Source organism: Ostrinia nubilalis, chromosome 2, assembly GCF_963855985.1.
Source record: "Ostrinia nubilalis chromosome 2, ilOstNubi1.1, whole genome shotgun sequence".
NCBI lineage: Eukaryota > Metazoa > Arthropoda > Insecta > Lepidoptera > Crambidae > Ostrinia > Ostrinia nubilalis.
The window spans coordinates 10,947,643-10,974,445 of NC_087089.1; the positions used below are offsets into that span (position 1 = coordinate 10,947,643).

A 26,803-nucleotide genomic window follows, 5' to 3' on the forward strand; every position below is an offset into this window, starting at 1 on the left:
GCATACAAAAAGTTAGTATGAGATAAGGTGCCAGTTCCTCCTCTCTGACCTCTCTATTAGCCCATAATAAAGAGGAGGAATAAAATTTAAAACATAAAAACAATTAAGTAGGTACCTATTTGAAACTTATTTACACATTGAACAGGGAACAAAAGGCGAACTTATACATAATACCATTCTCCTCCAGTTAACCTTTGAACACCGTGAAAATTAAAATAAATTAATAATCCGATGTGCAATGTTTGCCTGGAGATAATACAGGGTGTCCCAAAAACAATGGATAACCCTATAACCATCGATAGGCCTCCCCAAGGTCTCCCTAACACATCAATGACGGCCTATGGGGCAGCAGGGTTCAAGTGGAGGCTATGTACCGGAAAGCGCATCGTAGGACGTCCACCCACCTACAAAGTGGACCAACGATCTCATAAAGGTAAACAGGACTGTTCTGGATGCAGGCCAACCGGTCATTATGAAAATCATTGAGGTAGGCCTATGTTCAGCAGTGGACGTCCTATGGCTGAAATGATGATGATGATAAAATGTTGCTTTATTTACAATGTGCGTTCCCTTCGCGAGGCCACTGTGGAAAACTAAGGTTTCGTATACATAAAGATTTAGCAGCAGAACCTCTAAAACAAATGTAGCCAAGTAATTCTAAAAATGCACAAAATCTTAAAAATCTTGAAAACTGTGATATTTTTAGTAGGGTCAAAATTTGATGTTAGGGAGACCATGGCGAGGCCTATGGATGGTTACAGGGTTATCCATTGTTTTTGGGACACCCTGTATATTTTTTCTTGGTTGGTCCTAATTTTCTTGATTTGATGTTTATTTGGTTTCAAGGCTGTATAATAACTACTTCCTTCGCTTAAAAAAAATTACATAATGACGTTTCTTTGACATTGACAATCAGCCGTCAGTAATTTGACAGATTGTTTTCATGTTTTGTGTGAGTTGGACTGGTTTTCGCCGCTGTATTTATTTTACGACACCAACAAGCCGCTGATAACGAAACACGATGACGTGTGCCTTGCCGTAAGTGAAAGTAACTTATTAGTGGTAGGAGCAATACGTGTAGGCCTTCAATATCGACTGTACATTCCAACAGTCGCAGTCCCTCGCGCGTCGTGGTTTCGTTCAGTCGGGTGCACGTATCGTTCTACTCCAATAATTTACTATGTGCGGAATATTTGCGTATATCAACCATCTCACGCCTAAAACCCGGCGTGAAATTTTGGAATTGCTTGTCAATGGATTGAAACGATTGGAATACCGTGGCTACGATTCGGCGGGGGTCGCTGTCGATGCTGCCGACTTCAAAGACATCGCTGTGGTGAAACGCAGCGGTAAAGTGGCCGCTTTGGAAGAGTTGCTGCAGGAACGCAGCGTAGAGCTCGCGGTGGAAGAATGTGTCGAGTCGCACTGTGGGATTGCCCACACTCGCTGGGCTACGCACGGTGAGCCGAGCTCCATCAACTCCCATCCTCAGCGCTCCGGAGACGACAATGCTTTTGTTGTCATTCACAATGGCATCATTACAAACTACAAAGAAGTGAAAACCTTCCTAGAAAACAAAGGCTATGTCTTTGAGTCTCAAACTGATACTGAAGCTATAGTGAAGTTGATTCATCACATTTACAGCCAACACAAAAACTACAGCTTCCAAGAGCTGGCCGAGCAGGCTATCCAACAACTTGAAGGTGCTTTTGCTCTGTGCTTCAAATCACGTCACTTCCCAAATGAGTGTGTGGCGACCCGTAGGGGAAGTCCTTTGCTTGTGGGAATCAAAACACGCAGACGGCTCTCCAGCGACCATGTTCCTATTATGTACACCAACAACAAGGCTACACGAGGAGTTGTGCCTTCAGTGCCGCGCGTCAACAGCCATGCTCACTTTGAACCTGAAGAGGAACGTGATGTTGAGTATTTCTTTGCTTCTGATGCTTCTGCTGTTATCGAACACACCAACAGGGTTCTGTATTTTGAAGATGATGATGTTGCCCACATAAAGGATGGAGTTCTGAGCATTCATCGCATGTCTGGAAGCAGCACTGATCCTCATCAACGTGAGATTTTGACCTTAAAACTGGAGTTGCAGCAAATCATGAAAGGTAATTATGAATACTTTATGCAGAAAGAAATATTTGAGCAACCTGAATCTATTGTAAATACAATGAGAGGACGCCTTAACTTTGCCAATGGCACAGTAACTTTGGGAGGTATTAAGGACTACATACCTGAGATCAAGAGATGTAGACGGTTGATGTTGATTGGCTGTGGTACAAGTTACCACAGTGCTGTTGCTACCCGACAGCTCTTGGAAGAATTAACTGAGTTGCCAGTCATGGTTGAACTTGCTTCAGATTTCTTGGACAGAAACACACCTGTATTCCGTGATGATGTCTGTTTCTTTATATCTCAGTCAGGAGAGACTGCTGACACTTTGATGGCTCTACGTTACTGCAAACGTCATGGAGCTCTTATAGTGGGAATAACAAACACTGTTGGTAGCTCCATCTGTCGCGAATCCCACTGTGGTGTCCACATCAATGCTGGCCCTGAAATTGGTGTCGCCTCAACAAAGGCCTATACATCGCAGTTTGTTTCCCTGGTTATGTTCGCGTTAGTGATCAGTGAGGATCGTATTTCCCTGCAGAAGCGACGCGCCGATATTATCGAAGGTCTACATGAATTGGACGGCAAAATTCGCCAAGTGCTGTCTTTGGACGCTGAAGTTAAAGCTCTGGCTGAGGATCTTTACCGTCAGCGATCATTACTCATAATGGGTCGTGGGTACAATTTCGCCACTTGCCTAGAAGGTGCTTTGAAAGTTAAAGAGCTTACGTACATGCACAGTGAAGGTATAATGGCAGGAGAACTGAAGCATGGACCTTTGGCACTAATTGACGACTCTATGCCGGTGATGATGATTGTAATGCGTGACCCTGTTTACACAAAGTGCATGAACGCACTACAACAAGTGACTGCACGTCAAGGTCGCCCGATCGTCGTTTGTGAAGAAGGCGACAAGGAAACTATGGCCTTGGCGTCCCGGTGCCTGCACATTCCAAAGACCGTCGACTGTTTACAAGGTGTTCTCACAGTAATTCCTATGCAGCTCCTAGCATACCACATTGCAGTTCTAAGAGGCTGTAATGTCGATTGTCCACGAAATCTTGCCAAATCTGTAACTGTGGAATAATCACATTCTTGACGACACGCAAATTTAACAAACACTGCGGGAATCGCGAGATCTCTAATGCACAATCAATGAAATTGTAAATAAGATATTACTAAAAATCACAATTATTTTGTTAAAAGGACTCTATTGAGATGTTGTAAGGAACTTTCTATCCTGTCTAATATCTATAGCAATCAGTTAACGTGATTTGAATATTTAGGTTTACTTTTTATTTGAGAAAGAAGTACTTCTGCGCTTTTAAGTGATAAGGCGGCGACCATTTGTGATGTGTTGTAGAATAAGTTTATGTTGCACAAGAAGAATCATGATTTCATTCTGTGTAATTTGCTAATGCTATTGGTTATGTATTAGTTTGTACTTTTACTCATCACATAATGTCTACAATATTAGCACTAGCTAGATATGTAAGATAGCTGTTCAACTGTTGACTTGAGCCAATTCTGTTAACTGCTGGGCTTAAGCTTCCACCAATTCTCGTCATCGAGTCCGATCCTTAATATTTGATTATTACGATGAAAGAAGCAGAAAAATGCATTTCTCTAGTACTACAAAAAATACGTGAGATCTTATTTTTTTTTCATCTATCCAAAAGTTTACATTCCATTCAATGTTATGTGAGCATCATGACATTCCTAATGCCCCATTGGATGATGTAGGGCACTAAGTACAGTAGAGTTATTGCTATGAATGAAATAAAAGCATTGGTGCATTAGTTGTTCTTATTACGTTATTATACAGTTTATTCATAGATAACAACTTCGAGAGTAATGTAGTATTTAATGAAATTATTATTGTCTGAATTGATCTGATCCCGACTCCTTCGACCCCGATTAATTTTTATTTCGAAAGTTTATGTATCGGTACTGCGTAAATACCTTTTACATAACTAAGTAGATGGCTACGTATCTACTTTACCCTTATGGTTTGGGGATTTAATTTGAGGAACTGAAATACCATAAACATTATTACGACAAAGCTAGACAAGAGAACAAACGTTTATTGTCTCAATATAATTCGTTAGGAAATCAATTCAAGCACAAAACGACCTTCTAAAAAACCGGCTGATGATTTGGCCTTAATACCTACCTGTCATAAATAACAAGTGTTTCTCGCATGTTTAAAAACCATAGGTTAAAATACCGTAGCTACAATTATTTCTAAATTTAATTAATTCATGATAGGTATTAATTTTGAAAATTTGTTGCCTAACAAAAAACGAACCAAAATTGAAACGCAACGACTCGTGTACTTTTGTGAATACTTACTGCATAAATACACATCTAAATTATGTATGTTGTAGGTAAGCATGTAAACACACTGAAATATAGTAACGAATTTATTATAGATACATACAAATTATGTGGAATATTTTATTAACATAAGTACAAGCCATTTTTGGTACTCATGCTAACTACTTAACTTACGTATCATTAAATCTGGCTATCGCCGTTAAATTAAGGAAATGTGGGCGATAATACATAGGTACGTACTTGCTGAAGTTGATAAGATATTATCATCCATTTTAATCAGAATTGAATTAAAATTACTTACTTACATTTTCAAAAACAAAGCTGTCGTGTCGCGTGTACTGACAATGACAATAATACTTGAATTAAACAAAATAATATGTATTTTGCATTATTCACTTTTGGCATTGTTACTTTTTCTAAGCTACTAGTCAAAAAAATTAGCTTGATGTTTGATGTTTTTAGGAATTATTATATTTTGAAATTAAATTTTATTGTATAATAACGTTGAATTCGATTTTATGTCTTTCATTTTTCTTGCGTTTAAATTCAGGTTGTATCAGTTCAGTAGGTGTATATTATAATTACGTAAGTCACAATACAATACATTGTTAATTTAGTAATTTTCTGATAAAATACGCAACTCGGTGTTTCAAGTCTCAAAGACTTCTGCTATTAGAATTTATTGTAATGTATACCTGCTGTATTATTTCCTATTTTATTGTTTAATCTCACAATTTGTTTCATGTCTTAATTGACTATGTTAAAATTATATTTTATGTGAATAGTTTAAATGCTGTACAACAGAAAATGCAATAACCTAGATTTTTTTATTGTTTTATTTAGGCTAATATAATGAATTATTTTCACATAATATAAGTTTATACGTAACGTAATTTTGTATTATTTCACACCTTTATTCTACTTACTAAAACGACAGTCTACTGCACAATCAATAATTTAAAATAATTCATTTTTGTAGCATTCGCACATATTACCACCAGCAATAGCACCACATGAAATCGCAGTGTTTAGCTTGACGTGCTATCATCTGTATATTTTAGAATAGCACCCAACCACCCAACACAGTCACAGCTTCTTACAAAGCGATCCTTTGTAGACCCTATGTACGTATTTGTTTTATTTGATAGACGACTCCTGATTTTGCAAGCCAACTACTTACCTTACCCTTTGAACGAATATGCTTCTCTGCACTCGTAGGATAGTTAGCTAACTGTAGAATTAGGAGGAGGTAGTTATGTACAAAAAAAACTACGATCTAAAAGGAGTTCGCCTTTAGCCCCCCGTTGCCCCCGTCTTCATACAAATTCATTCTCCTTAATATCCTCCTCTCCGCGATCAAAGTCAGGCCAATGCAAACAAGAATTTATAGCTAACTTACATTCTACAAACTCTAGGTAGGTAACTTATATTATTTTAAATCTTCTTGTTTCAAAGTATGATTAGATGAGAATGCCCTAAATAGCACTAAGTTTGCCTTTATTCTAATTTATCTATTTATTACGATGAAGTTTTTTTTCTCAAAATTTTATTTTATTTCCTCCGCTCTACCCTCCCGTGTTTAGTGCTGAACAGCGAATTCATTGTGATATTGTTCATATCAACTTATCAAATAAAATAATACTGTTGAGCCATTTTGTGATTCCCCGTAAATAAATTATAAACATTGTGACCATTTTATATGGATACTAAGCAAGTAGGTACACAATAATACCATAATCTTTTGATAAGTGTTAACATCAAAGTAGTACTTACTTAGCCGTGGGTTAATAGGTACCTAAGTACCTAACTAGTAACTGTTCCTATCTATTATTCAGAACGTCATTTTCTGATAGTATCAAAGAGATTGATAATTATTTGATAAGAATAAAGATAATTAATGTAATTATTAGAATGTACTTCACATAAGCATTCGATGACAAAAATACCTCTATTCTATAGCAAAAGTTATTTATAGTAATGATAAATACCGAACTACCCTACCCTACTGATTGAACTGAATTGAGTAGTACTTCCTACCTAATTAAGTAAATTAACTGAACTAATAATAACGTATTTATTCGTGAATTACTTATGCCTTAAAAATATTAAACTAAATTATCTAATTATCAGTTGATAATTCGCCGGTAGTAACCGGCCCGCCATTTCTTAGCACACCTAATCAATGAATGAAAGCCTATATTTTTACTACCTAAGCCTTTACTTCCTCTGATTTTAGCAATATAAATCTAGACAAATTGATAGGCGAGGGACTTTTTAAATAGGTGGTACTACGAAGTTGTGTAAAAGTTTCTTAATAATACATATTTTAATAATATTCAATCAGTACATGAGGCGAACTTAATGCCTTACTTAAGGCATTCTCTGCCGGTTGAATTTCGGCATTTTCATAACATTGATTTGAAGCAGAACCTAAATACCACGTGTGTGTAAGGTCTGTGTCGGCCTGCACAGCAAGCTTGTCGATTGTTGCGCAGACAGCATCACCGCCTCTCTCTGTTTCACAACACGACCCAGTTGGCGGCGCCGCCACCCTCGCAGCACACACGCGTTCTCAACAACACAAACAACTAAAGCTGATTACACACGACGCTTCGACGCTTGACGCTTGTAGTCAGCTCTATCTGACTCCTACATAGATGGTGGTGCCAGCGCCAGCTCCTCTCCTCATAGTGCTCTAAGCTGCAGCATGTGAAATCGGCCTAACACGCCCAAACTATTTAGCAATAGACATTTGCAACAAACCCTCGCTATGATAGACAGTGTCCTTGCGAAATTCAAACTTTCAAAATAATATCAATGAGATCTGATTGCATTTATTGTTTCATACTTTAAACATGAGTGAGACTGGTTTGTTGCACGGCTATTCTATCAAGTAGGTCACATTAACATAAATCTAACAAATGTTCTGAAAAATTTGGATGTGGAAAAGGATGTTTGAAATATTTAATATTTTTTGTAGAGCCAATCATTTAACTAAGACGGAAGGTCATCATCACTGATCACCTCCTAATATCCTATCACCTTGGAGAAAATTTTAACAAGATGATTTAAAAGATGTAAGTACGTGTATAGGTAGCATCATCTCCTTCGACACTTCACACTGAGTAAATATGCCTTGGACACTGGTCGTTATTACGCAACGTACACATAACAGCACAACATCACACATAAGTTTGTATATCATATCATCCATCATCGTGCAGTAGACGTAAAGACCGGCCTTTTTTCCCACGCCACATGAACTTTTGCACCGTTGATTGTTTTTCCCGTCTACCGGAAGGGTGCATGCGATTAGGCAATAGACGACTTTGTATGCCTACACAACAATGTCAGATAAAGAACTAACTGTGTTATTTTTTAAATTTATTAATATTAATTAATAACAAAGTGGACTTCATTGTTACCATTCACAATAGGTCTAAAATAAGTACGAATAGGACAAGTCCATGAACATAGAGCCAGTTAGATCTTTATAATGTCAACAGACTTCAGAAATCTTGCGAACAACTCCAACCGAACTCCTTGTCCCTAGTGATTTATTGGAACCTTAAAGTATTTGAGTGCAAACAACATTTCGATTTCGATCTCTGTTTTACTACTGCGTTAAAAATAAATGAAACAGTAGACAGCAGTTGTTAAAGACATGTTGACCTCAGACCTGACACTAACACATATACTTGGAAATTGAAAGAAAACTTGTTAATTTTCCTACACATCACTAACTGAAACTGAAAACCTGTAAAAGCTCATTTTAGCCATTTGTGATTTGAACATTATTTCATTAACCTTGAAAGCATAGCACACCGTTTTGGGAACTCGAATAAAATAAAAATAGATAGTTTTTAACCAGCCTAGATTTAACGCTGCCGCATTCTCTACGAATTGCGATTGCTTCCGTAACCTCGGTAACTTGAGTTATTGTTTGTTAAATTAAGAAGTAAATAGACATTTCTAGTAATTTTGTGGCCACTAAGCATATTGCTTTGGTACAAGCCCGATGCAATTTGCACTGTACCTAATTTAGTATGTTGTGACACTGCGCCTGCTCACTCGATTATAATGTAAATTGAATAGTTTCTTGCATCATAAACGTGGTTGTATTAATTAAATGTGGCTGGCCTTTTCTTTTAAATTGTATACCTAATTAAAACTATTTAAAAATAATGTAATAGGTTTATAACTCATCAATATTTGCACAAGTGTAACAAACAAGTAAGTACCTACCTAACTAGGTAGTTAAATCCTTTCAAGTTATGCCTTATGTTATGTTAGTTACTAATTCATAAACTTGACTCAATTTTAGCACAGAAAACTTTTCAGTTACAAATTAGTGCCTGGATCAACTCAATACAAGCTCTATTTTATAGAAAGTCCATTTTAATCTACTTCGTTCGGTTGTTTATTTGACTTATCTGCAGTGCTGGTTCTGCACTGGAGGTTCATATACAAGTCTGTATAATATTTTTATCGGCGTCGTCATCGTCCCAACACTCCCAACCCAACACACCCAGACGTGAACCAAATCAGCATAATGTTAGTTAATTACTAAAATACAGGAAATACCAAATTTTCTCTTTCGTATAAAGCTTTTCATTAGTCCTTATTTTATCTAACTACGACATTAATTTAATCGTATACCTCCTTACTCGTAATAAATCAAAGTCTTAAAATTGCCGTCGCGTCGGAGCGGATTACTTACTTTTATATCACGTTAAATTGTTATCTACCGATTCCGCAATCTGAGCCTCTCAGTCGCTAATATTAAAAACAGAAATAATAATTCTCAGAAAATACGATATTTAATTAATGTGTTTGATCGATTGCATTGGATTTGGGATTGTGATATAAAACTATTTCCGATGTAGGAACAAGTTTATAATTTTATTTAATAGAAATGAAACACTTTCTTGAAAATATGTTGGGGTACCTATGAAAAAGAGCTTTTAGAAATAGGTAAGGTTAACTTACTGAAATTGTTTAAATCTAATGAAATTAATTGGAATATTGAGACTTATGTAAGTAGTTATAACTAACAAAGGTCAGTATAAAAATAGTTTGTAAGTGTTGGATGGGTCACCGGCTGGTGTCAGTGGCCTGAAACCCACTCGCCTCCGCGGCGAAATTCCTCGTCCCTCCGACGCACTTTGAATACGTGAGTGAATAGAAGGCGACCTCAAATAAAAAGCGCTGCTGCACTCAAAACAAAATTGAAAATATTTAGTGTAAGTTTAAGTAAAACCTCGGTAATAAAAGAATACTTTCACGACACCACTGAAAATAAATTAAATACGTCCTGACGTATTATGTATGAACTACCTGTAGTTCATACATAATACGTTTTCTTTTATTGATTAAGTAAGTAATGTATCATCAAATAAATTATCACCGACTTCGCAGAAGGCCATGCTTATCTACGCTAAACTGAATATTTTTCTGCTGCCGAAAAAAATTTCTAATAGAATCACATCCAACTTTGGACACGATTTTTAAAACTTGAAATGAAAATTAATAAACAAGACCGTTAAACTAACTAAACATCGCGGAAAAAATAAGTAAAGAAGAAGCTCAAGATAAATTGCTTATTAATGTCATTGGTAAGATTAATAATGTATATTTAGTATGCTTTAATTATGTTGAGTGGATCGGGTTCGCCTTGGAGACACTTCCTGCTGGTGCATTCTCGGCACCCAGCGCGCCCTGGCGCAGTGAAGGGGACCCGCCTGCAAGTCTTTGTTCACTGTATGTTGCAAAACTGGTCTTTGACCTTTACCGTTCTAAATAGACTTAACATTTCAAACATATACACTTTACAAAAGATAACAGTAACGACATTTGAATAGAATGTGAATATTTTGCAAGTGCAAATTTCAAACTCACAACCAAAAATAAAATAATACGATCACCATCTAATACCTACTTGTATGTAATGGAAACTTGAAATGAAAATTAATAAACAAGACCTAGTAGTTAGACCTTCTAGTGTCTTTTCTACTACTAGTTATGTGGTTAATATAAATAATAAGGATTTTGTGTTTTATAAAAAGTAAAAACATTTTATTGCTTATTGAAAGTCGACAAACATGCCGATTTAAACCAAAAATTTTATAGAGCAACTTAAAAATGTGCCTAACCTGCCAAGCAGGTATTTATTTATTACGAGATTGATTTTGGATTCGTTAGGCAATTATTACCTACAAGGTGAGGTAATTTCGGTTTGGCAGTCGCCTAACCTAACCGGTTCTCGCATTACTTACTCGACGAGATTGAAAGTATAATATGGTGACATTTTAGTCGTCTGCTAAAATGCTATTTTTATATTTTTGCTTCGCTAAACTAGAATTATTTTTCTAAGGACCTTTTAAATGTCATGTTCTTGTAAAAGGACATAATATGTAGATTGTTGCTAGAATAAATAACAAACAGAAGCACAAACACAAGTTTCTAAATAGTAAATAAGTAGGTACCTATTCTTTTTTACATCATGGAAATGGGAATCCCATGGAACTTTTGACCGTCTTTAATAAACATGCCACCCAGTCTTTAATTCCCAAACTCATATATTATCACAACTATATATAATATTATAAATGCGAAAGTAACTCTGTCTGTCTGTCTGTCTGTTACGCTTTCCCGCTTAAACCTCGCAACCGATTTTGATGAAATTTGGCATAGAGATAGTTTGAGTCCCGGGAAAGAACATAGGATAGTTTTTATCCCGGTTTTTGAAACAGGGACGCGCGCGATAAAGTTTTTCTGTGACAGACAAAATTCCACGCGGGCGAAGCCGCGGGCGGAAAGCTAGTATATTATATGAGTTTGGGAACAATCTGGCCATCGGCTCCCCCGGACCGGTGGGTAGGTGTATATGCAAGTTAATGGATTTTCCTGACGCAAAGAAACATCTAGGAATTCCACTCTCTGGCAGTGCGCATGATGTGGCAAAGCTTTTCCTAAGGTCCTAATTCCATTGTTTTTCCCAACTGCCATGTTAACTTGGCAGGTCAGCGTGGTGTTGGGTACCTACCCTAAACCCTACCCATATACGCGGATAGTATCCCGCATTACGGGATACGTTTTAAGTACTACCCCCAAAAACGAGTCGAATACTAAAATGATTAAGTTCATGAAGCCCTGTAGCTTGTAAAACAGATTGTATAAAATAATAACAGACACTATTTTTGGCTTAACTGTAAAAAAAAACTCATACTTTCAACAACGATTTGCGTCTGGGTGTGCTGGCACTATTATTAGGTATGTGGTTCTGGGAGGATTCGTATTTCGTATCATCATTTAAAAAAATATTTCTCCAGCTTTTTCCCAGGCGCAAAAATGTCGTCATTTTGCCTTCATAACTTGGGATTGGTTTTTTCCACGGACTTTTATAGCGTTTTGGTTTTGCTTCGTTCGTTTCAGCCGAAAGACGTCCACTGCTGGACAAAAGCCTCCCCCAAGGATTTCCACAAATGCTTACAACAATCAATAAACATAAATTACATACGAGTACCTACTTAGTTCCATGCTTACCTACCTACCATTAAGTAATTCTAGGAAAAGCTAATGTAATATAAGTAGTTAAGTTGGTTGTACCTAGGTAGGTAAAGTAGTAGGCCTAATTATTTTACTTGTTATGGTCATGGTGGTTATAGTATGGTCATTAGGGTAGTTAAATAGACAAGTCGGATTAATCGTTATCTATTTCAGTTTGAGACCTTTACCTGCGGTTTTGGCGCGGAATTTGATACGGCATCGCGGCTTAATAACTTCCTAGCTTCAAATATTATATAATAATAATATGTAATAATATCGTTTATGTCGTCAAAGTATCCTAAACGAATAATGTGATACGGTCTACGTTATTGGAATTCAACATTAAAATCAGCAAAATGGTAAAAGTCAAGATTCAAGGTGAGCGAGCGGGCCGGCGACGGGACGCGTCCGGTTCACACTGAATTTTAAAGATCATTGGACATTTTTGTCACTGTTTTGAACAAAAGATGTATCTCTTTGATTATTAACCTTGGCAGTAAATAATTAAATCTTATCTTATTGAAAAGGCCTAATTTAACATTAGATAAAGGTAAATGTTTTCTTGTAAGCCCTTGAAAAAGCCCGATAGCGTAGTGGCGCTCCAAAATTTTCCTAAGACGCTGTGGTTCTTTTACTGGTCGGGTCATAATAGGCTTTCGCGCCATCGCCGACACGATCTGCACGCGTTCCATTGATTCTTTTCCAGGGCCTGGCTCCTGACATTCAATGTCACAGACCATTCTGGGGGTGGAAGCTGATAAATTCGTTGGTTCGAAGATGGCTGTACATACTGGGAAACATCAAAATCTCTGCCAAAAATGTAATTTTAAGGGTGTATCTTCATTAGATTCTTGTATTTTTTTAGCATTACCTCCGATAAAGTTGTAAGGATCACTATCTTGCACTGTATCTATCTCCATGCAGTGTAGTGTAGGTGTCATAGTCAAAGGTCGATATGCAGTCTCTTCGCGGAATGACTGGTTTATCCTAGGTTTGACCAAGGCTTTCAGGCAAACCCCGAAGTGAATTCTTATTTCGGCCTTTGACTAAGTCAAACCTAGAAGTGCCTATTCTGATCAGTCAAACGTCGAAATTAAAATAATCTGTTTCGGGCTTTGCCTAGTCAATCCTAGAAACGACTGTCAGACTCAGTCAAAAGTAGACGGCAAATAGAAAACCGGCCAAGTGCGAGTCGGATTCGCTCACGAAGGGTTCTGTGAGACGCTCTTTTATTGTTGTATGGGAGCCCCCCTTAAATATATTTGATTTATTTTAATTTTATGATTTATTTTTAAAGTAGATAATAATATGTAATATTATGTGAATATTTCAAGGGCTCACCTGTTTACGTCTTAATATCGAGCAGAAAACTGCAAAAAGTCACGTTTGCTGTATAGGAAGGCCCCCCATAAATATTTAAGTATTTTATTGAATTATTTATTTTTAAAGGGAATAAAAAACTAAATATTTTGAGAAAGATTAATGAGATACGAGCCTGGTGACAGACAAAATTTAACGAAGTCATAGTAATAGGATTCCGTTTAACTCTTTATTATCCTTTAAGGTACAAAACCCTAAAAATTAGTATAATTTCAAGATCGGTCTAGAAACACTGACAAACAACCGCAGTAAATAAGTTTAGTTACTCGTACCTTCACCTAAAGATATAGCTGCGCGTGCGCGTGATAACCAACCGTAACGCCTATGCAATAAGTTCGATATCAGAATGAAGTATAGTTTAGTTTAAAGTCTTAATTGAGGTTTGACTAGTCAAACCCCGATTTCATTAAATTGAGTTTCGACGTTTGACTGACCAAATTAGTTACTCCTAGGTTTGACTAACATTCTTTAGTCAAAGGCCGAAATGTTTGGGCTTTGACTAAGACTTCTAGTCAGACCTGAGGATTGACTAGTCAAACCTAGGAGTGCCGGAACTTCGAGGTTTGACTATAACATAGGTATCAAATACGCGCTCTTATGCTAAATTAATGTAACATAGGTAAATTCTATTCATCTGTCGACCAACTTGTCGGACGTTTGGTGTAGTGGCGGACTAGGTACTAAACTACTAAGCCTAGAGGTCCCGGGTTCGATTCCCGGCTGGGCAGAAATTGAAAAAATAATGAATTTTAATTTCTATGATGGGTCTGGGTGTTACCACAAATGTTATACAGGGTGTTAGGTAAATGGGTATATGAGCCGACACTAGCCCATGTTAACATCGTCATATAAATGGTATGGTGAAGTCAGAAAATTGATATCTTCATTTTAATTATTTTATTTTTCATACAAATGGGATTTAATAAAATTATTTTTGTATAAAAATTAAAAAAAAATGATATTTCTGACTTCACCATACCATTTATATGACCATGTTAACATGGGCTAGTGTCGGCTCATATACCCATTTACCTAACACCCTGTATAAGGTATGTAATAATAGGTACGTTATATAAAGTATAAACTCTGAGTAAGTTATGAAAGTTAATTATTACCTATTAATTACCTACCTTCCACCACTGGAATATAAACTGTAGGTCTTTGGTCAGTCATAACCTCTCCAACTATATTCTAATTTTTTCTTTAATAATTTGGACTAAATTTCATAGCTCTGAGCCTCAGACTAAGGCTCTGAGCGGAATTTAAAAAAAGTTGATATGATTTGACAACTTTGACATTGACTGAAGAAAGAAGCCATTTTGCTCGCTTGCTTGTGAATTGACATGAATGATTTACAAAATTAGCGATTGTTTTATTTCGGAATCCAAGTCCGGCCATAGAATTAGGCCACGTGTTATTAATACCAATCAATTGTGTACAAAGTCTACGCTATGTCCAAATCTGGAAATGCTTATAATGAAGACCTTTTCTATTACATCAAAGTGAGCGAAGATGAAGATGAATCTAATGCCGTTGAGATTCCCTGTGAAGTTGACGGAACTCTTCTCCTATCAACACTTGTTGCTCAGTTTCCCGGAGCATCTGGGCTTAAATACCGCCATCCAGATAGTAAATGTGTTCGTGGCATTCGGTTGAGCGATGGTAAACTGCATCCACCAAGTGAGGTCGGATGGGGCAAACACTTGTACATTTGCGTATTTCCTAAAGAAAACAAACGTAAAATGGAAGATGTCTCCCCTGAGAATTCAGCGGCTAAAACTAAGAGACTGGAGAAAAAACTTACATGTTCAGATTTAATTTGCCTTGGGCTGCCTTGGAAATCTACTGAAGAATCAATTAAACAATATTTTGAACAGTTTGGAGAAGTAGTAATGGTTCAACTCAAGAGGGATAAAAATGGATCTTTCAAAGGATTTGGATTTATTCGCTTTGCGACTTATGCATCTCAAATGAGAGCTTTGGCACAGAGACATAACATTGATGGACGATGGGTGGATGTCCGTATACCAAATTCCAAGGAAGGAGTGGTTCCTCAGATGCCTTGCAAAGTGTTTGTGGGAAGGTGCACAGAAGACATGACTGCTGATGATTTACGCGAATATTTTTCAAAGTTTGGAGAAGTAACCGATGTTTTTGTTCCTAGACCTTTCAGAGCTTTTGGTTTTGTAACCTTTTTAGACCCTGAAGTTGCTCAAAGTCTGTGTGGAGAAGATCATGTCATAAAAGGTGCATCAGTGTCTGTGTCTAGTGCTGCACCCAAGATCAAAAGCAAAACCAGCCACAACTGGAAAGATGAATCTTACAGCAACAACTGGGATGGTAACCGATCTGGACCTTCTGGAGGTTCCAACAATAATGGAGGAAATAGCAACATTGATTCACTCAATATGCAGAATTTAGGAATCAATCCTAATGGTGGACCACCAGCTAATTTTAATCTTCCCATTAGTCTAGTTGCGGCTGCTCTCAATCAAGCTGGTTGGGGAGGGTTTCTGGGTGGTCCTGGGGGCAACCAAGGCCCGAACAACTGGCAAGGTGGACCCCCTCAAGGAGGATCTGGTAAAAACTGGAATGGTAACCAAAACTGGGGTCAAAATGGACCACCACCAACTTGGAATCAACAAGGAGGAAACCAGGGATGGAATGGGGGTGGAGGTGGAAATGGTAAAGGCAACTGGAATCAAGGAAATTGGTCCAATGGGCCAGGCGGGTGGAATGGCAATGGCGGAGGATCTGGGCCCAACGGAGGGTGGAATAACAAACCCCAGACATGAGGTGAGCTGTGACAGTGGATAGTCATAACAGGGATGTTTGTATGGTATCCTGCATTAGTGTGTTTTAAGTGAATATATCTACTTAAATTAGTTTATTAATTTGTTTATTCAATTGTATTGTGAAGTGATATGGGATGTATCACGGAGAGTATATGTATATGTACATGGATGCATAAACCCCTTTAAAGATTGTATTAGATGTAAGGTGACTAGAGCTGAGTGTAATTTTATGATGTGGATGATGAGATTTATTTAATAAAGTTAAGTAAGTAATCTGAGATGGATGTTTTTATTTGGTCGTAGTAAAAATTTGTGGTTACTGTTCTATTTGGGTGTGTAAAATGTGAGATGAAATTATTTGTAATTTATTTTGTTAAGGAAAACTTTTATATCTATGACAATATCGCGAGGTATAGAATGAATGATAAGTTTGTTTGAGGATGTGAATTTTTAAAAGTATATTATAAGAGAACGGAGATTGGGCGCCTTTTGGGTGGTTGAGGTGCACTACTGTGAGTGCTAGATGTGCCTGTACAATGATGACCCTGAAATGTACTACACCTGTGCAAGTGGATTATTGTCCTGAAAAGCAGCATCTAAGGGTGAGTGAGCTGTGGGGTTGTGGCAATAATAACTTATGACCTAAGAATGAATTATGTAATGATTTGTGTTCTTTTTGTGCAGTAGCAAAATCATTTTGTGGCTTGTCAAGAATGCTAATATTGTGCAGAGTGATACAGTGATACTTGTATGGTAACCATGATTTTATAAAGTTATTAAATTAATATTAATTATCAACTAGTTTGTTTACATTTAATTTTCATCTAAATAATCCATAAAATTCTATATTATCATTAATGTAACTTTTCATTGTTTCTTTTTTCAAGTATTGTAACAATAAACTTGAACTTATTGGACCTCTATTTCATTCCAGGCATTTAAAGCAGAATTGCTGGAAAATCAATTGTTATCCAAGAGGACTTCTAGGAAATTGTGGAAAAAAACTCAAGCAACACACTTTGTAAGGAAATGGTAAGATATTTTTTATCGTTAATTTTAGTATTCTGATGCGAAATATCCTGCCAAATGAAGAGCATCGCTACTTCTAAGCGGATGGACCGATTTCAATGGGGTTTTATTTTATCTGAAAGCTAGAATTGCCTTATACCACTAATTATGAAAAAAAGTAAAATCACCTTCTCTTATATCGCAATAAATAAACGCATAGGGAACTGCGCGAGTTTGTTAAAGTGTACAAATATTTAAAAAAAAAAAAAAAAAAGTTGCGTGCGACTCGCGCTCCTTTTTCATGTGCCGCCGTCCAATCGCATTGCAGTTGAAAATTTTTACCGCAATCGGGGCCCAGACTTGTAAAGCGTAAAAGATTAGGCTGCCTGTCCACAGAAACGTAGCGAGGTAGATAGCATAGCGGAGTGGTGGAAAAATTCACCAATAAAATTGCATACAATTTTCGCTACTCTTCAGCAGATAGGTAGTTGCGAACTAGTTTTAAAAATCACACGAAACCGGGAAGCAGAAGGGAGATAAGAGCGCAACCACTTATGCAAATACAGTCTGCAACTCTGCTTCGCACACTCGCTCCGCTCCGCTACTTAGCTCCGCGTCTACAGATAGATACAGTCTGCATTTTGAAAATCATATCTCGAGTTTACAATTATTATTATTATTATAGGACTTTACTTTCTCTACTTACAGATCATCGCGTCAATTATGCGATAGGTGGCCTAGGACGACGAAAAGCTGAAAGATGTAACAAACAACAACAGATGATGGAGCAGCAGAATGGTGATGTTCAGAAATCTGCTTTAGAAAGCGAAAACCTGACTATGGATACATTTGAATCGGTTTGTGTAAAGCGTGAAAAAGTAGTAGGATTAATATTTGAATAAATGAACACTAACAAAATATATTTCTGAATATTTATTTTGAATTTATCGGACAAATTAATCATTAATGCCAGCTAGTTACTTACATGTAATTACTGCCATTGAGTTAAAAAACAAGTCTTTCAATAATAATTGACGAATAGCTACCATTTTATTACACAAAAATATTATTACAACACCTACATTAAGGTTGCACTCATGTCTCTTGCTTCCTTTCCTTTCAATGTTGTTTAATTTAATTACTTAACTTAAAAGTTTGCTTTCGATACTTATTATATACAGTACGTATTACGTATACTTTATATAGACAAAAGAGCTATGCTCGTCTTTGGAGTTTCTTTTTCCATTTAATGCCACCTCTCAAGTGCGACAATGTCTTTATCCAACACTTAGCGCAACCCTAAGCAGACTGTAAAATTATTATAGCAGTACATTAAGATATTCATTACAATCTATAAATTTAAATAACAAGAAATCACGTGAGATCTATGATGAGGTGAGGCAACTCAATATCAACCTCTGAAGAATCGCATGTGCCTATACATAGGTAGGTAGGCCTACTACCTATCTATTGGAGGGAAGTTCTTTTTTTCTTCGTATGCTTTGAATAACATTATAAAATTGCGTTCTGGATTTCAAATCATCACTGAAATGAATTTAATATTATGACGATTAATTACTAAAATTGAATTACATTAAAGCTCACACTAATACACTCTCTCATCATTATAGTAGGTATAGTTAGCACTTATGTATTATACAAATTCATGGAAGTAGGTACAGATTGGTGTTACTATATACATATCTAATTATCACAAGCATATTTTATTACAGATTCTAATTTATCAAACTCGGGAGTTCCGCCAGGACGAAACACTGACTAAAAGTAGGTATACCTAAGTCTTAAGTTAGTCAAGATGTGAGTGAGGTAACTCTTTTTCAGCGTCTCACAGACTACCTACATAAACCATCAGCCTCGTAGTATTGCAAAATATATAACCTTATCGTTGTGGTATCTATAGGATATCTCCTCCAACATTGGGCCATTGGACACTACCAATGACAGAGCCATATACAACGTTGTTCTGCTTATGGTTCTGCTATTAGCAAACAACGACAAGACCGCTATTGATTCATACGAAGTAAGGCGTAATAAAAATTATGTATGGGTATCATTATACAATTTTCAGGTTTATACAAATGTAAAATCATCATTTCTTACTCGTCCTCAAGAAAGATGCTAGCAAAAGTTAATTGCCTACGACTAAAAATTTAATTAATTTGAGTATAAATAAACTATTTTTAATTGTAAAAATTCTAACATTTAATTTTTATGGCTGTGGTATCTTATAAACACTTCTCGCCGTTAGAGGCTGCCAAAATTAAAACGTTCCAAGCCCTTCTTTTTGTCAAATAGAGCACGTAACTACCTCTAGCGCCTGCTACCTTCACGTCACGACTCACGACGAGCCACGGTACAGTAGCTTTTGGTAGCTGGGCTTATTCCACTATACCCCGTTGACAATCCCCGTCAACGGGGATTAGTGAACTTTTTGTTCACTATTCCCCGTTATTATAGGATTTTATTTTTAACATTATAAGCTCCAATTGGCGTTAACGGGGAATAGTGGAATAAGCCAGTAGCTGGTAGGTACAGCAGATATCATTCGGCACTATAGCGCGGCGATGGAATGCAGCACTTGTGCGTTTAAACAGGCGCTAGGAATCAAAATCGTAACCTCGACCGCAGCCTTACTGAACTGCCCATACTGAAGCTGTGCGTAGGACCGCAGTACTTATTATTATTCTGTGGTAGGACTAGGAACATAAATAAACTATTGTAAGGAGAAAGTCGGTAATGTAGTAATAATTAACATAAGTATAGTAAATACACATTAGTGATAACGTTTATTACGAAACAGATCACATATTATTTAGAGTAAATGCCATTGATTCACACACTTGCACAGTAGTGCTTATGTTGGTACATTTAAGTAAGAACATGAAAGCTTCAATCGGCAGGATTTTCAACGATTTTCAATAGGTATACTAGTAACAAAGAAAGAGTACATGCGTCTGTGAAGTAGAAATATGCTGTATGGAGGCTGTGTATTGTACCGTTTCCTTCTTTAAATTAGTGTAATACTACTTTGTGGAGGCCTGTAGGGTAAGATCGAGAGTACGCTATTCTTTTATGACAAAGGATATCCGATAGGAGGCAGTGCATATAGAACATTGGAGCCAACAAACAAACATTAGAGCCCGGAGCGTATTACCTATCTCTTAGTCTGCTGGGACAACTCCGGGCTACTTCGTAGGTTCAGATCAAGCTATCCCTCATAGAAACCGAGATTGCTGCATGAGGGACAGCGATAGATGCACGAAAATAGGGAACACATTAGGGAGTAGTAACCCCGTAGTTATGCAGAGGTACTGAAGAAACTCACGACGCGACTTCCCGAACTCTGGTGCGGTGATGGTTCAATCAATAGGTCAAACAATATTTGAATCAACATTTTTAAATGAAATAAAACCATAAGTATTGGGTAAGAGCTTTCCCTTTTTCATAATCGTTATTTGGTATAATGCAAGGAACTATTTTTTTAATACAATTTAATAGACTTCACTGGATCGCCTGCATCCTCGAGGCAAAATTACAGGACAGGGTTCACTCATAAGAGTTCACTAGGTTAAATTCGCCAAAGCTGCCGTTGCACACTTTTGATGTTAGGATGAAAGATCCAAAATGAAAGACAAAAATAAGAACCCTCTAAGAGTCTATTATTATCAGAGTACCTACATGCATCTATACAGCTTGCCCATCCAGAATATTAAAGACCTCCAATAACAAGCTTTTTTGGATCCTAAATAAAGTATCATCTTTTCAAGATGCAGACTAAGGAAAATTAAATGACTAATTGGCTGGGTTCAGTTTTTTAAATAGTTACAACCGGCTTCAGCTCCACGCCAAAATGCGTGTGTATGATGGCATTATTGATTGCTAAGAAAACCATTATTCATGAAATATTTATTGATTGGTGAATTCTATCAACCAATCTTCTCTAAATACATTAGTGGGTATTCAAATGGATAGTAGAGCAATACCAGAAACTTGTATGTAAATATTTTACACAAACCATGCAAACAAAGGTACAGAATTTGATAAATAGCAATCTACTACAAGCCCTCGTCTCCACGCGATAACTATCATTTTTTAATTATCTATAGACTTGTATAAGTAAATCATGACAAGGCTTTTGAAGCCAATTAATTATAAAACATAAGTATATGTACCAATATTATTCCACGTTTGATTGCATAATAATAATTTTCTTTAATCAACGCGAGTGTGACCTATTCGTCGAAGCATATTTAAATTACATTGCTATTTTAATACAACACGAAAAATCTACGTAAAATAATTCTCCAATTTATATCAATGAAACATTAGTATCAAAATATCATATTGTATTTACTATGGTGTAATTGTAATGTCCTGCACTTTGAGTAGCTATACATGACACAACTTAATCACAGCTGTTCGATTAATCAAATAGAATCATAAGTTACGAGTTAAGAAGAAAATACTGAAATTTTCTACAGTCAATGAGGTGGAATTTGTATGGGTATTTTATACTTTTAACTTTTTGGCGGGCCTCAGAGCATAGTTGATTGAGACCTGGCGCTTGACGGCGGCGCGGCGCGGCGCGCGGCGGCCGTTCCACTCCGCCTGCACCTTGCACGCGAACTCATAATCGTTCTTCTCTTGCTCAATTATCTTCTCGATCCTTAACTGCTCCTGCACTATCTTCTTAACATCACAATTTTTCAATGGACTAGATAAATTCTTTACAGCTAAAGTAACCTTATTGTTATTTAATGCCTCTGGAATGAGCGGTGGACTGTTAGGTTCTTTTTTGGTTGATTTTTTGGAGTCGCTCCTTAACCTTTGGCGTGCTATTGAGCCGCGCAAAACTGCACCCGCCAACTGCTACGGTTTTCAAATGATGTTTCAAAATGACAAAGTAGTCTTGTCTTAGATCTGAGACATAGCAGTTGACGGAGGTTGCACAGATCTGAGACAAAGCATAGGAGAGGTTAAATATGGCTTTCTATCGGAACAAGCTTTTCGATAGTTGAGTTTAGCTTTTTTTGGTGTGGTTTCATTGTCTTCTTTTGTTATGCTTCCCATGGATCTGGTCCGCCGAAGATTTGTCTCTGTATTTAATTTGTTAATACCATCTATTGTGTTTTGTTTATTTCTACTTGAGGTACTTTTCTTCTGTGGCAATGTTGGCACAACGCGTGAGTTAGGAGTTCTCTTCATTTTAGACCTCGTGTTTGTACATTTTGCAGGTACTTCCTGTAAAAACAATAGCCAAAAGATAATTTAATATGATTTGATTAGAAGATTTAAAATTGTAGATTTTACTTTAAGTAATAATTTACGCACCTTTTTCACTTGCAGCAAATTAAGTGCTATTACAAAAGCTGATGGCAAATTCTTTGCTAAGGACAAGTTACGGAGTCGGCAAAGACCTTCCAAGTACTGGGCGCGACTCGGAGGCACCTCATACTGCATTTCATCTGTTTCTCTGTCCAATCTTAGACCTGGCACACGAACTGGCAAACCTTTGCTTGAGTTGAAGCTAGAAAAAAAATATTGAGTACTTATACAGGATGTCCCAAAAAGTACTGTCAAGCTAAAGCCCAGAGGTAGAACATCAGTATAATAATATTAGGATTTTATAGAACACAAAACCACTTGAAGTTAATCAGTACCTGGTTGGAGTTGTTCCTTCTATTGGTTTAAAATAGCACAGCTCCTGCCGCATTGAGTCCACACTGTCCGTTTCCAAGTTTTTGTTTTCTACAATATTTGTTTTATGTTGTAGAATACCGGCACAAGGCAACGGTAGTGACACAAGTAGCGATTGTATACCATTTTTATTTTTTGATATTTTACTGTCTGTTGTGTCGGTACATTTATGCCCAGTTACAGTATCTTTCTGAAAAGACAACACAAATTATTTGAGTGTGTAGTAGAACTGCTTAAGGTACATTTAGAAATGTTTAAATACATAGTTTATAAATTACCATTTCTTTGACACCATTTTCTTTATTCCACAGGCCAGGACCAGCTTTTATTTTTTTGTCAATTAAATTTTTAAGCAGCTTCCCGTAACTTGGCACCAATTCAGGTGAAGTATGATTAGTTACCTTTGCTGTAGATGCAATTGGAGTAGATCTGTCCGTACTAGAAGTATTGTCATCAGTTAATAAAGGACTACTGAAATGGAAATGGTTAAAAATGAATAAATAGCAATAAAAACAAAATTACACAATGTTAATTCAATTTGTTAAGTAAATAATTGACACTTACTTCTTACATGCTGTAATTTGTTTTTTAGATAGAAATTCGTCGATTTTGGCGACTCTGAGTTGTGGTTTTATTGTGCTGCATCTTAAATTTTGTCTTTTGTTTGTACTCTGCGGTGCTGAAGTTTTAGGATTTTCACTTTGCATTTGTTGTGCTAAAATCTCATCTTGTTTCAAAGCTTCCAAATATTTTCTGTGTGCTTCCTCTTCTTCTTCTTGAATCTTTCTATAGAATTAATAAACAAATTGTATTAAACATTACAATGTTTAAAATATTTAAATAGTAAACTAAAGAGTTATAATATGGTAGTTTTTAAGTTATTGTGGTTTATCAATCTTGTTGACTGCAAATGTAAGATATAACTTCAGTTGAATAAGTCACATTTTTGAGGAAGTTCATCAATTTGTTTGTGTAATAAAAAATCTTACTTGATAAGGAGTTCAGTCTCCTGGTATTGTTTCTGCTCTAGTTGTAAGCGCTCTGCCTGCAGTCTTTTTAGCTCAAGTTCATATTCCTGTCTTATTTCCCCAGGGGCACTTAGTCTTGTTATTGGTTTCTCTGTAAAAATAGTACTTATTATATTAGATACAAAGCACGGGCTTAATTTAAAATTTATTATTGGTTTTGGCAACCATATTAGTTCAGATTCACTTGTTTTTTTTTTGTAGTCAATACTAATTTTATTTAGTGTGAGTTCCTAGTGTACATACCTACTTAATACCTATTTACATAATACATAAGTAGTTCAAAGGGAAGGGGATTTCAAAAAATAATGCCAATCAATAGAAAAGGACTATGCATAAACCCCCATGCAGTTTTTCTTCAGTAAATTTTCATTCGAAACTCATTAACAATTTTCATGTATCCACATTGATATCCACCCTGTATGTTTGTAAATGAATGACAATCAGCTGACATAGACATCTGGTGAGTGGCACGAAACGGCAATAAAAAATCCAATTCGAAGACAAGAAGATCTAGTTTCTTAGAAAAATCGCAAAGAAAAAGGAATCTATGCACTCTTTTAGTAATAAATGATACAAAATGCTATCGTTAAATCGTTCATTTCTCTTACCTTCTGGGATGACTACGTCTTCTCCTTTAGTCTTTGTAGCAATTTCATATGAAAATTTAGACTTGATATAATTCCAGAGCTCAACGTTCACTAAATTCTTTTGTTTTGTTGCTGTTCTAAGCCAAGATCCAATTCGTAGACGACACAGGGGACAACACAAAGCATTATTTTCTATGCTACCGTTGAAACAATTGTGACAAAATGCATGAAAACAGGGTAATGTTACAGGTTCTATAAGGATAGAGTGACAAATTGAACAAAAAACATCTTTTAACTCTAATTTATCCAATTTCAGTAACTTATTTTCAATTTTAGACAGCCGCTTCTTTGACTTGGCCGCCATTTTTAAACATAAATTTTCTGTCTCTGTCTAACTGTAGCCGTTTTACCCACAGATTAATAATCAACGCTCCTCCAAAGATAATACAAATGTATAAAGTACAATTTATTTTCCCCCGTTTTCCCCCCTTTTTTAGCGTGGCGCTTGTAGGTACAAAATTTTTTAATGCACAACAAGCATGCTCATGATTTATTTATTTAATTATAACTTATACGCACTTAGATCACAGTACATAAGGCGAACTTAATGCTATTCGGCATTCTCCTCCAGAACTCCTAGATTGGACACATCAATTAAATAATAAAGTAAACTTAATTAACTGTAAATCGACTCGGTTTTTCAAACATCGTAACATTTTTTTCATCAATAAATAAATAAATCGATTTCATACCGGAAGCTCTTCATAAGAAAATCTTACTATGTTAAAAATAGTTAACAACTAAATAGTTAATAACTTTTTTAAAGAAAACGATTTTACTGTTTGTCTATGATTTTTTCTGTATGATTTTCAATGCTACCAACATTACAGACATAGAAGCCATGTTGATATTTTCCTTCTTTTTTCGTCATGTACCGACTCACATGTATTTGAGAACGAGAAACGATTACGAAGGAAACCACGAGAAATATGGTGGTCTCAAAACGTTTTTAGTTGGTGTTCTGTAATCTTGCAGATGTGGTGAAATTTTACAAATGTTAAAGTGTACCATTTGAAATCTATTGCAAGCTCGGGAGAAAACCTCGGAAATGTCTTCAATGCATTTTGTGGTTCATCCATTGCCTGGAACAGAAGATCAATTGATAGATAGGTAATGTATTTTATCGCTTTGCTTGACTCCATTTCGTTGTTATGAAATCCGACATTAGAAATGACAAAGATAAGTGCGATTATTGGCGTACCTCTGCCTGGGATTTAATTACCTCATCGGATAAAGCCACGTTTTTCATGGGAATATTTTCTTGACATATTATTTGCAAAGTACCTAGCTGCTGTATCATGCTGGTAGATTAGAGCATTATCGATACTTGTTTAGGCGTGAGATGTTTCCACATGAGATCCATACGTGATTAAAATTCTGATGAATTTGACGTTATTTTCAATCTCTTGAGATTATTGGTACAATCTAAAAAAAAAATTTTTTTTTTTGGTTTTTATTTTATATCCATTACTCTAAATATAAGTATAATTTTGATTCTTTTGTTAGATAAATTATTGTTACTCCAACTTGATATGTACTACCTTCATTATCATTAAATCATAATTGCAAAATAGTACATTTTAGGAATCTTAATTTATTTTCTTCCATAAACTATTCAGTGCAGTTATCTTTTATATTTACAAAATTATTGCCATATGAATCTAGGTTACAACTAAGTCCTTATGTAAAATTTACAGTAAAAAACATAACAAACCAACCTTCTGACGCAGTCGGGTTAAAACAAAGATACTTTGAATAATGTTGTGTAGGTTGGACGCTCCTTAGTTTTAAGTTTGCGGGATAGTACATAATAAATTAATAACACATTGCAGTCAAATAAGGGTTTACATTTATTTGACAAACATAAACTATCAAAACGACAAAATTTTTAAGATTTCATGTTTGTACATTACACATCAGTTTTCATGTTACGATGACACACTGATACCTATAAAATTATTGTATTTGTATTGAATAGGCTCAGAAACTACTTCTCCAATTTAAAAGATTTTTTCAGTATTAGAATCCAAATAAATTGTTTTTGATGATCATTTTTTATGATCATTTTTTATTTTTTATTATACATCATTATTAATAATTTGTTGAATACCTATAAACTACCTGTGCGAAGCAGGGGCGGGCCGCTATGATTAAATATTCTTGTATGGCTTTATTTTTATAGGCTTAACTTTTTGAGTTATAATTATGATTTTTCATTTGCAGG

At 36.0% G+C, this 26,803-nt stretch overlaps 4 protein-coding genes across 4 annotated transcripts in view; 3 read left to right on the top strand and 1 right to left on the bottom strand.

Moving 5' to 3' along the window:
- The first annotated feature begins 944 nt into the window (after positions 1-944).
- Positions 945-5,343, top strand: LOC135083253 (glutamine--fructose-6-phosphate aminotransferase [isomerizing] 1-like). The gene has a single exon (XM_063977993.1). The coding sequence runs from the start codon at positions 1,181-1,183 to the stop codon at positions 3,203-3,205; it is 2,025 nt and encodes a 674-aa protein (XP_063834063.1). The 5' UTR covers positions 945-1,180; the 3' UTR covers positions 3,206-5,343.
- Positions 5,344-14,694: 9,351 nt separating this feature from the next.
- LOC135083303 (TAR DNA-binding protein 43-like) lies at positions 14,695-18,108 on the top strand. Its single transcript, XM_063978048.1, has 3 exons — positions 14,695-16,179; positions 17,113-17,210; positions 17,895-18,108. Exon 1 carries the CDS (start codon positions 14,835-14,837, stop codon positions 16,176-16,178), a length of 1,344 nt encoding a protein of 447 aa, XP_063834118.1. The 5' UTR covers positions 14,695-14,834; the 3' UTR covers position 16,179; positions 17,113-17,210; positions 17,895-18,108.
- A 3,608-nt stretch (positions 18,109-21,716) lies between these two features.
- LOC135078638 (E3 ubiquitin-protein ligase RNF169-like) lies at positions 21,717-24,883 on the bottom strand. The gene is made up of 8 exons (XM_063973169.1): positions 24,541-24,883; positions 23,894-24,023; positions 23,469-23,690; positions 23,183-23,375; positions 22,868-23,094; positions 22,539-22,734; positions 22,158-22,448; positions 21,717-21,893 (listed from the first exon to the last, which is right to left on the bottom strand). The coding sequence occupies exons 1-8, from the start codon at positions 24,881-24,883 to the stop codon at positions 21,717-21,719; spliced, it is 1,779 nt and encodes a 592-aa protein (XP_063829239.1).
- Positions 24,884-25,404: 521 nt separating this feature from the next.
- Positions 25,405-26,803, top strand: part of LOC135078648 (E3 ubiquitin-protein ligase hyd) — a 46,627-nt gene continuing 45,228 nt past the window's right edge. The window contains exon 1 of the mRNA XM_063973179.1: positions 25,405-25,689. Within this exon, the coding sequence (XP_063829249.1) occupies positions 25,628-25,689 (62 nt within the window). The 5' untranslated portion in view covers positions 25,405-25,627. The remainder of the gene's footprint in view (positions 25,690-26,803) is intronic.

Excerpts from the sequence above, each read along its gene's own strand:
- LOC135083253 (XM_063977993.1), top strand. The coding sequence starts at position 1,181 with ATGTGCGGAATATTTGCGTATATCAACCATCTCACGCCTAAAACCCGG.
- LOC135083303 (XM_063978048.1), top strand. The coding sequence starts at position 14,835 with ATGTCCAAATCTGGAAATGCTTATAATGAAGACCTTTTCTATTACATC.
- LOC135078638 (XM_063973169.1), bottom strand. The coding sequence starts at position 24,883 with ATGGCGGCCAAGTCAAAGAAGCGGCTGTCTAAAATTGAAAATAAGTTA. Across the intron at positions 24,024-24,540 it reads AGACGTAGTCATCCCAGAAG|AGAAACCAATAACAAGACTA; the intron begins GTAAGAGAAATG and ends CTATTTTTACAG. Across the intron at positions 23,691-23,893 it reads GAGACTGAACTCCTTATCAA|AAAGATTCAAGAAGAAGAAG; the intron begins GTAAGATTTTTT and ends TTAATTCTATAG.